This window comes from Cavia porcellus, unplaced genomic scaffold (genome assembly GCF_034190915.1).
Source record: "Cavia porcellus strain 051 isolate PalLab524CR breed Dunkin Hartley unplaced genomic scaffold, mCavPor4.1 scaffold_2, whole genome shotgun sequence".
Lineage (NCBI taxonomy): Eukaryota > Metazoa > Chordata > Mammalia > Rodentia > Caviidae > Cavia > Cavia porcellus.
The window spans coordinates 112,899,161-112,910,294 of record NW_026947485.1 but is presented as its reverse complement, the minus strand read 5'-3'; the positions used below and the strand labels follow the sequence as shown (position 1 = coordinate 112,910,294).

General features: G+C 43.3%; 1 protein-coding gene across 3 annotated transcripts in view; it reads right to left on the bottom strand.

The window, feature by feature from the left end:
• The window catches only part of Btc (betacellulin), a 51,582-nt gene continuing 40,448 nt past the window's right edge, over positions 1–11,134 (bottom strand). The window contains exons 4-6 of one of the 3 annotated variants that reach the window (XM_013143684.3): positions 8,987–9,133; positions 6,305–6,415; positions 1–1,051 (exon numbers count right to left, since the gene is read on the bottom strand). In XM_013143684.3, the coding sequence (XP_012999138.1) occupies positions 6,307–6,415; positions 8,987–9,133 (256 nt within the window). In that variant the 3' untranslated portion in view covers positions 1–1,051; positions 6,305–6,306. Of the gene's footprint in view, positions 1,052–3,197; positions 5,047–6,304; positions 6,450–8,986; positions 9,134–11,134 lie in introns of those variants that run through there. The other 2 variants (XM_013143683.3, XM_013143686.3) reach the window with 2 other exon arrangements.

Genomic DNA, 11,134 nt, shown 5'->3' with positions numbered 1-11,134 from the left:
TAGAGTATTCAAGAGTTAAATTTTATTTTAGGAGTAAAAAATTGAAACCAACCAAGCACACAAAAACCTCTATGTAGATGAGTTTTAGAGTTGCTACTTCTTGCTCACTGGGTAAAGAACAAGGCTCCCACAGTGTGAAGAAGTGCGTGCTGCAAAGAGGTTCATCTTGTTTAGTTCACACATTGCAGTCTTTGACAAATAGGTTTGGAGAGCAAAGCCATAGTGTTTTTCTCTCGCTTCTCACTAACAGCATTGCAGTGCTCATCACTGCCCACCTTGTTTCAGAATATTTTGTTGGGCTGCATATACAATGAGCAGCTTTAAGGAGTTCCGTGTTTGCAAAGAATTATGTCTGTGTCAGTGAAAGCAAGCCTCTGAAAGTGCCTCTGTTGTACTTTATTTATGTAATTTAAATTTGGTGAGATTAATAAAGCATGTAAGGAAAAGTCCTCTACAAACATATTTGGTTAGCATTTCTTTAGAACACAAGTACTGAACATAATTGTCTACCAAACATATCTTGAAATTTATATTTTGAAATTTCCAGAAATGATTCTGGTTATGTCTTACACAATAATTACTGGTATAGCCTATGAAGTTACACAGTTTGTGTGTGTTTTTAGTGAAGAATCACAAGCACTGATAACTGACAGATCTCAGGGATTAATGAGAGGAGAGAGAAGTGCCACTCGATGTCACTGGAAGACACATTCCCGGGGTGCAGTGACAATGGCAAAGAGACAGCCTGAGCTTTTCTGCGTGTCCTGCTCTGTCGGAAATGTTTGAAGCAGTCTTAGCTCCAATAGTCACCAGACATTGCCAATAGACGCATAAACAAAAATTTTTACACAAAAGAAGTGTAAGTGTACGTTTTTGCACTCTTGCTCATCATTATCAAAACAGGTGCATTATTCATGGTCAAGAGGAACCCGCAGCTCCCGATGTCCCATGGGTTCTTTCATGAGCTCATCTTGCTGTCTTCAAGAAAGCTGGATGGTGATGCCATTTGGGCAACACAGCTTCTTGGATATGTCTTGCTATCAATTCCACGCTGTGAAGATTAGATCCACGAGAAAGTAAGTTCCACAGCACCATTTTCTTTACAGCGGTTATGTAACTGGTTTGCTCTCAGAAACTAAAGTACCTGGCACTTGATGGGCACTTTGTAATCGTCTATGAGTAAATGAACAATAGTAATGCTCCAAGATGTTCAGGCTATCTTACCCATCAGGCACAGGTAAAATGAAAGTGGACTTTTGAAGACAGTGTCCTGATAGCAAAAGCCACAGGCACTGAAATATATCCTCCACTTCCGTCACAAAACTTTGCCAAACTGGCCTTGTCTAAATAGCACATTATTTGACACATTTTATTTTATTCAGTCTATGTAACTTGCTGTGAGCACAGGTAATGAAAGAGGAAACCCAAAACTCTTCCACAGGAAAATTTAGAAGGCCTACATAATGCACTGCAGGAAATAAAAAGCTTTAACTTCACCTATCACATAGTCATGTAACATCAGCAAGGCCAGGACCATCTTCCACCACCCCTGCGCCACAGACTCTGCCTGCCATGCCTCGGGCACCCAGAACAAGACATAAAGCCCCGATCCCCACCCCCTTCTTCACGTGTTCCCTTGTGGCAGTACCCTCTGCTCCCTCTGGAGTTTCTGATAAGGAGGCAAGGACTAGTGACATTTGCACAGTATTCAGACCAGAGATGTTTGCTTCTCAGAGCCGATCACCAGTTCCGGTGTAATATCCTCTAGTGGCCTCCAGTCATCGCTCTGTCTGCAGGGTCTTCTTCCTTTCTGAGCCCCTCCCAGAGTACCTGCAGCAGTCAGGCTTCTCCAGAGGGACACGACAGGAGGTGTACACAGTCATCCAAGAGAGGGCTTATGCCAACAAGACATCTGACGGGTCCCTCTGCAGGGATACAGGCAGTGTGGCAGAGTTTAGTCCTAGAAACCTCACAACTAGAGGAAATAATGATATAACTCTCAGTCCAAGGCTGACAGCCTGAGAATCTGGGGGCTGCTGGTGTGAATCTTGGGGTTCAAAGGCCTAAGAGTCTGAAGTCCTGAGGTCCAAGAGAGCAGAAAGGAAGTCTACCTCCCTCACAGAGAAGGGAGCTGCCTCCTGGATATGTTCCCTCCAGGCATTGAGGTGCCAGTAAGGATGGGTCCCAACTCACTCACACACCAGTTTCCCTGGAAGTGCATAACCAATGATCCAAGTGCATAACCAATGAGCTCCTGGATGCTTTAATCCAGGCATTTGGGCACCCAGAAACCAGAAATTGCCACCCCAGTCCATGCTGAAATGCACAGTCGGTCCCCTGCTCATCACCTAACTGCTGGGGTGGTCACATCTCACTCCTCTCTGGGACTTGTCCCAGGGAGGGCACAGCTCCCAGAACAGAGTGCTTGCTATCACCTGTTCCCTCTCTGTGCCCCACAAAAACTGCATGGTAAAAATTTCACTGCTAGCTTCCTCTAACACCATCCCAGCACCGTGTGCTAGGTAGGAGTGGTCTGTCTTCAGTTTCATCGTTTCTGATGAGGAAACTCTGTCCACAATCTTAGAATCATGCTTCTGAGTACAGGTGGGGAGAAGCAGTTTAAACCAAGCGAGAAAGCTGTCATAGAAATGGGAATATGGTTCATGAAATTTGCGAGCAGCAGCAAGGTTAACCCTGGACAATGCTGTCCCCAGGACATGGACTTCAGGGGACGCACGTCCCTCCCTTCACCACTGAATGTGTGCCCAAAGCTTCCCTTTCCCTCTGCTGATCAGTGTCCTGGTTCACCAGAAACAAAATATAACTATCAACAGTTTCAAACACACATCTTGTATTTCAGGAGCACAAAGAAGATGGTCTTGAGTTCAAGTTCCCAGTTTTCTCCAAATGACTCCCACTGGCCTGGCCTTAGTAAGTGCCATGCTCAGACCAGCCACATGTAGCTGGAGTTGAAGCTCAACACTGTGTTCTGGAAGCCAGCAGACACACCATGGGGTGCACAACCGGCTTCTCTGGGCTTTTATGTTTATGAAAAATATGAAAAATGCAGTCAGAAGGGACCATTTCAAATGCATTAATGAATAGTTCTACAAAATATGTTTTTAAAGCAATAATTTCCAAATATATTTCTACTAACAACTAATTGTACCAAAATAAAACACCAGAATAAAAATAGATTTGTTTTGTTTTAAAAATAAATTTATTTTATAACATAATAGTGATAGTTTACATAAGCAGTCATTTAATATATGCAAACGAATTACCAGACACATTTTCAAAAGATACAAAAGTCTTTAAAATTTTTGGTGGATATCAGAATTTCTAAGGCCATCATTAAAGTTGTAGAATCAAAGCAATCCTCCCAAGCCTGAATTGACCTGAGAGAGTTCCTTGGTCAGCCAACCTCAGTCCAGCAGAGAAACATTCCTGGATTGCTTTGTCTTTCCAAGTGCTCTAAGGAGCATTTTTCTTAAGCCTTTTCAGTACCAAAGAAGACCAAGAAGGAAAGAGGACGAAAGGAGTCCATAGGAAACTTTAGAAACAAGACATATTCCACACTAATCAGGTGAGTACAGTCCTGCTTCCAGATGTCATTAAGTCAGCAGGAAAAATAATCCACGTCAAATGTCACCGGTGTGTGAGTGTGCCCTGACTGGTAGCCGTATGTTTCTCTCCACCAACACTGCACATGGGTCCAGGAGCTTCTCCACTGGGCTCAGTGTCAATGTCCTGCTGAGTGCTGGCTTTGGAACTCATGTTACAGAGTGAAGCCTACAAGGGTTCTGTGGAGATGGTGCTCGGTTGACGGGCACATACTGCAGCAATTTGTGTACATAGTTCACTGTTTCCTGTGACTCACCTAATCAATGCAGAGAGCTGAGTATCCTATGGAATACTGGTTCAACCTAGATTTCACCTTCTCGGGGCTAACATAGTGTTTCCTAAGCAGGACACAAGACTGAGGGAGCATCTGACAGAGCTGATCAAATAACAAATGCTGTAGTCACAAAGGACTGCACCCAACCCCTTCTGAGACCAACATCTTCGCTGTTGTGAAAAAGAACTGGAAGTGAGGGTAGGCCACAGCCAAGGTGTGTCTGAGGCTGGGGCGCCATCCCTGACAAGCACAGCCTCTTCTGGGGCTGTCACTGTACTCTGCTGAGCATCAGTACTTCCGCAGGATTCAAAGGATACCAAGCATTTGCTTTCCCAGCTGTCTTCACTCCTCTAGCTAGGGAACACTTCAGGTTTTGATAATGTACAGATTCATTCATGTCACTGAGGCTTCATAGACAAGAAAAGTCAATTCTGTGAAAGACACAATGGTCACAGCCATCCTGGCCGGGACTCTGCACCCTGTGTCATAGCAGGGAGGTGGCCTTGACAGTCAAGGTCACAGGAGGGAGCAGGAAATCCTGCCCTAAACTGTTGACTTAGGTGACGCAACTCAAATGAACAGGGCCTAGCTAAGAACACCAACTTCAAATCCAGGTAAGGCTTAATTTTAATTCTGACCCCTACAACTCCTGACTCTATAGAGCTAGGCTGGACATTGGATCTTGGGGGGCTCTTCCCCTACCCGGGGAATGAGAATCGTAGTGTCTTCCTCACAGATTGCTGGGAGGACCAAATGAAACGAAGTATTTCAAACTCATAGCACACAGTTCATGAAGATGGTAGCTTTAATGCTAATTAATTTCCTAAGCTCTAAACTCCATCTTACTAGTTTTTTTTTTTACTTGACTAATAATCCTGGTGATAAACTTCAGTGGAAAATTACTAAAATGTCCCTTCTTTTTGTTGCCCCCTCACCAGGTGTTTTTTCCAAGTGCTGGACTATAATTAAATTATTATATTATTATTATTTTTAAAATGGCAATAAATGACACAAAGTAAAGTTTTAAAAAAGTAAACACGATATTTAAAATTCATTTCTATGAATTGTTTTCCTGAGACTAGATCTGTCCGTTTCCAAAGGAGCAAGGCAGTGTGTGGACTGGGCCAGCCAGGATTAGCCTTTGCAGCCTGTGAATGAAGAAGTAAGAGCAGCCATTTGAAAGCAGCACACCGTGTAGGAATAAGAGAAGCAGCAACATCTGGAATCGCACTAGCCTTTTTTTGCAGTGAGGGAGGGAGGAGCACACTGTGATTCCTCCGCAGGTGGTTACCGGTATTATACCTAGGGAGTTCCTGGCTGCTGGGCACAGCGGATGGTACTGCAGAGACTGCTATGGAGTCCACTGCTCCATCATGCTGGCCAGTACAGGGAGCATGAGGCCCAGTCGCTACTGGCTTCCTGATAACCTAGAGGAACTAGACTAGGGTGAGGACAAGGCTCTAAACAGTGAACAGAAAGAGAAAAACTATCTATTTCAGGGCGCATCTCTGGTCGAACTGAGGGCAAAGCCTGCTTTACCTCTGGGCTGCTGCTATTACAGGAGTCTGCACAGCATCCCAGGTCAGAGCCAGTCTGAGCTGGGCTCAAGGTGACTACACCAGTGCTGCCCACTCTGGTCCTGTTACTCTGTGCCCTGCAGCCTGTCTGTCCTGCTCTAGTCCCAGTTTATGGACTGTTGCAGGTCACCACGCCTTTGAATTCTGGTTGGGCTTAGTTAGTGTGGGAGGCACCTGCTAGAGGTCTGATGGTTGGCAAGGAGAGCTGGGGGTGTTTTACTATTTCTTCCTCTGTCCCTCTGCGGGCCCCCATGGAACCTGTTCCTCCCACAGCTACAGTCCTGCTTGGTGGGCTCCTATGCAAAGCACCTCCAAGTGCCAGGTGAAAACTCTCCCAGCGCCCCAGGCTCAGGCGGGGCAGCAGCTGCTTGCCACCGCTGCCGAGGGCTCAAGGCCCCTGCAGTTCTCTGCAGCTGCCCGTGGGCCACCAAAACCCCTTCTGTGGGTGACCTGAATGGAATCCTGAGCCTTGCTGGGCCTCTGACCGAGCTGACGCTGCAAGAGCCCAGAGGAGCCAACAGCACATGGTGAACACTCGGAAGGTGTAAGTGAAAACATCTCACCCCTAACCACTCAGAAGAGAATGAGGGAAACAAAATAACCACAGTTCTCATGCAAAAGTAGAACACATGCAGGAGAAATACAACATACAGGTTACATAGAAAAGAAACATATGACAAAGTCCCTCATCTGGGTTCCAGGTCTATGAAAAAATGACTAATTTATTCTTAAAACTCAACCAAATTCCAGCCAATGGTTATTAGACCACGTCACCTCTTAGAGGTCCCCTGGACAGTTTCCCGTCTACCACGTACAGCTGTACACTTACCGTTAAGCAATGTTAGTCTCTTCAATGTCTTCACTTATAGGAGTCACATCTTTACCCAACGCTTCCCTTTCTTCTTCTTTCTTCCTTTTTTTACGATGTTTCCGAAGAGGACTTGGAAAATAACATGTTAGAAATTAATCTGGGCCTGTTAATTCAAGCAAATACAAAATTATTCAACAAGAAAGACTGTGATCTTATTTCTAGACTGTCAAAAATGCACAATTCTCCTTCCTTAAATATTTTTGGGTTCTCCTTTAATTCATCTCTTTCTAAGCTCAGATGACAGCTATGGCAGGAAGCAGCGTGAATTCAGAAGTGTTGTCTAACAGGAAGATACAGTTGATACTTGATGAGGATTTTTTAGTTTTCAGGAGCCACCTCACTTTACACAATATAGTAAGGAGTATATTATAGAGCATAAAAGAACAGTAGAAATTGGTAAGAAGCATTAAAAAATAAATCACAAGAGTGACTGCAGTCTTTGAATGTGTTAGTTTCCAACCACCTTAATCCATAGACGGATACTGTATTCTGCACTTTCCCAGTTTCCTAGAAGTGCTGTTCAAAGTTAGCATTACCAGGTAGCCCATTTCCCAGTTCAGACCACTCATCTTCCTCAGAGCTGGCCTCATAAGTATTTCCCACTGCCATCAAGTATATAAATTCAAAAATATTTTTAAGTTTTATAGCTAGGAGAAACCCTACAGATTAGCTGGTTTAATGCTTTGGTTTTGCAGAAAATCCAATTAAAGTTCCCAGATATTAAGAAATTTGTCCAGAATCTCAAGAGTCACAGTGACAGAGCTGATCCAAGAGTCAAAGACACATCCATGTCCACATTTCTGTCCCAAGGACACTGTGACGATAGGAATCACCAGGCACCCTCTGTGGGCGTAGGCCACAGCACGGAAGTAGCTGCACCTGTTCAGGAAGCTGCACTAAGCAGACTCTCTTCCCTCCAGTGCATGTTTCTGACCACTTTGTCAAAGATCAGATGGCTGAATGTGTCTGGGGTTGTCTCTGAGGTCTTTGTTCTATTCCATTAATCCACATGTCTCTTTGTGTACCAGGACCATGCCATTTTAATTACTGTACCTTTGTAATATAACTTGAAGTCCAGGATTGTGATACCTCCTGTTTTGCTCTTGTCTCTCAGAAATTAGCTATTCAAATCTGGGTTCCATATAAATCTTAGGATTGTTCTTCTAGTTCTGTGAAGAATGCTTCTAGCACTTCAATTGGGATTAATGATATACCTATATCTGTATCTATATCTATATCGGTAGAGATATAATATATCATTTTTGGTATTAAGGCCATTTTGACTATACTGGTTCTGCAAACCCAGGAAAAGGACACTCTATCTTCATTTCTGACATTTGTGTCCATTTCTTTCTTACTTTCTTTCTTCGTTTTTAGAGTACCGTGCCAGGGTCTTAATTATAGATGTCTTCTGCTTCCGTGGTTAGGTTAATTCCTTGTGAGTGACATCATTTTCCTGATTTCCTTCCTGGCCGGTCGGCTGTTTGTGTACAGGAATGTTACGAATTTTGTATCCACTACTGTGCTGAATTTGCTTATTAGTTCTTACAGTCTTTGAACAGCTTTTGGGGTCTTCTCCATCAAGGAAGAACTGTGTTGTCTCCTGGGAAGGCTGGTTTAACTTTTACATCTTCCCCTTGCCTGGTGGCCCTGATTCCTGTTTCAGGTTCTCCATTAACAGGAATAGTGACGGAGGAACCCTGAAAAGCAAATGACAAGGAGCCTGGGCTGGCTTCCAGGGCAGGAAGGCAGGATGTTCCACACACCGTGGATGGCTCTGCTGCGATTCAAGAAAGAATAGCAGGAGTCACAGAAACCGGCATCCCTGAGAAGCGCGCCACGCCACTCTGCCTCAAAGAAAAAAGCAAGGTGCTTCTATTTCTCAAGGCTGCGTTACACAGCAAAAACTGAGAAGATGATGTCACCATAATGTGCACATAAATTAATTATTTAATGCGGCCAACCTAAGGAAAATGCTTCTTTCTGTGTCTATCTTTCAGTTATTGTGTCGTAGCACATTTTAAGAAATGAAGCCCTAATTAGCCTAGTAACGAACACAAAACACACCCGACTTCAGGACAAAATAATTTTCTGTACCTGAAAGGGTTATACTCGTTTGTTTTCTTTTTTCTTTTTTATATTTTATATTTTAAGAAAGCAAAACAGAAAAAAAAGATAGAAATGATACAGAATTTCAAAAAGATAGTAGGAAATTAAACCTAATTAATATGCTGTGTATTGTTATCTTAGAAGCAGTTGTTCAGGTTACAAGATTTAGGCACCAAAAAAGATGATCAAACAGTGAAAGTACAAATTGTTCTTTTGCATGAACTAACAGAGATTAATAGTGTAGCTATCTATCTTGTATATACATACATACATACGTGTGTATACCCGGGTACATATAATCTTTTCCCTTCTTCCTTCTCTCCTTTCCTCTATTCCAGTTGCTCCAAGTTTGTTTTAAATCATAATTTAAGATGATAAAAATTGCTTTATGTGTTTTATTACACATACCTCAATGATAACAAACCTTAAAATGAGGATTTATTCCAACCAAAGCAAAAGGGAGAGAAAGTAGGAAAGAAACTAAGAAACTATTTCTCAACTTTACTGAAAACTACATTCAAAAATACTTACTGACAGCATGTGCAGACACTGATGACCAGAATGATAAAAAAGACCATCACCGCTATTAAACAAATCACCAAAATCTGTCCTCTGCCTCCTCTTAGGTAGAACAAGTCGACTCTCTCACACCGGGCCCCGGTGTAGCCTTCATCACAACTGTGAAACAAAAGTAAGCGGAAGGAAGGTGAAGACAGGAACCTCCACCTCATTCCGAAGGGTTTTCTGATGCGAGGAGGAATGTGGATCCTTTGCTCAGCACAGCAGTCCATCTGCACTGCTCTCGGGAACGACTTTTACTTTGTTGGCTGTGCTAAGACCTGGCCATTACTTGGACAATTTAAAGTGTCTAATTCAAATAGGCAGGATGGTGACAGTTTATTAAAACACATGTTGAAATTATAATCCCTGTGTTTGAAAAGGAAAGGATGAAAAAATTCCCTCCACATGTTCCCAGCACTTAAAAACCTCCCTGACAAGGAACTCAGAAATCCCCAGGATTCCCCATTTCATCTCAGGCTCTTCCAGAGTTTCAGGGTGTCAACACCCTTACAAATTATTTGAAAATGACATTGTTTGGGATTGGGGTGCAGCTCATGGGGAGCACTTGTCTGGAAAGTGTGACACCCTAGGCTCAAAAAGATAAATACCAGCAAAAAGATAAGTAAAAATTACATTGCTTCATACAATCAAACAGTACCGTAAATGAGAGAGCATAATCCAGTGATCAAAATAGAAAGTCCCATAAATATCATTGCTGCAGAATCGCTCTCTGTCTGTCACCCAGTCCCACTCCCCTCCCACTCTCTCCCTGCTTGGGAGGTCCCAGATTGGATGAAGTCCCTCCCTACTCACCAACCACATCCTCTCAGAGCACCACAGGTCTGGTCCTAGCCCTTCTCAGTCTGCATTTGTAGATCTGTTCCCATCTCCCTCCACTGCCCTCTCATGGTCTATTTGTATTCATTCCCTGATTCCCTTCAAGGGGAACAACAGGAATCTACCAGCTCTGTTAAATGGAGCCAATACTTTCCGGTAGCCTTAGGACACCAGCAGCTGATGCCCTGGACCTGCATTCCAGTTGTCCATCTTTCCCATCAAGCTACAACCTGTCCCAGCAACTCTAGCAGAGCTAAAGGCCTGATGCTCTGTGGATAACCCACAGCACTGTCAGAAAAGCAGAAGTTTAAGAGATGCCTAAAGATTTGTCTGTGTCTTTTGTAACATTAGCAGGTTTATGTTGGTATTTTCCTGTCTCCTCTAATGCGTACAAACTAGCTAATATACATGATAATCTCAATGCCAGAAAGATTGAATTCTGCACATTGAAAAGATTGCTGTGCAACCTCATTTTTCTCCAGGAAGGATTCCTAGCCAAGCTGTCCTATACCTGTGCTTGACAAGAGCGACAAATCTGTATTTCTCAAGTACAGAAATTCTTTTATGCCGACACTGTGGCACAACAGTGCTTCAAAACCAAAATGAGCAGAAAGCTCAGTAACAACCATCCATTCAAAGACAAACTGCTGTGAAACAATAAAGAGGATACCTAATGCCATTTATTACAAAAGGACCCCAGGACATGTGAGAGAGAACTGCTTCCAGCACGATAGCTAGGTATCTTCATTCTGAGGTCAGAATATGGGGAGAGAGCTTAAACTATTTGAAAATATAAAAGTCTGTTGTTCATAGAATTGAAATGGTAGGAGGACCACTTTTAATTGCATGTGGGAAGATGTTTTCAAGAGTTGCTTTAAGAATATATTTAAATCTCACAAATACATACAGTCTTTCCAATTGGAGTACACATTTCTTTAATAAATGCACAAAATATGGCATTTTTAAGCAATAGCTTTGCCCCTCAAGATCACAATTCCTAGCTATGCTTCTGGCCTTTTTTCCAATTGTGCACCCTGGTTCAGCAACTGAACCAGGCTTCAGCTGAGTTTCTGAGTGAGCTCTAAGATACTTCACTCTGCTAGGATAGCAGGCTCACAGAGATGGCCAGATAAACAGACAGATGTGTAGAGGGAGCCAACTGGTTAGGGATGTGAGCTGCAGTTCTGGTGATCTCACTTCCCGCAGTATTGGGGATCACAAATCATAAACTGAGGCTCGGACCCGGAGGCCTTAATGGCCCGAGATGCTGTTATGCTCCAG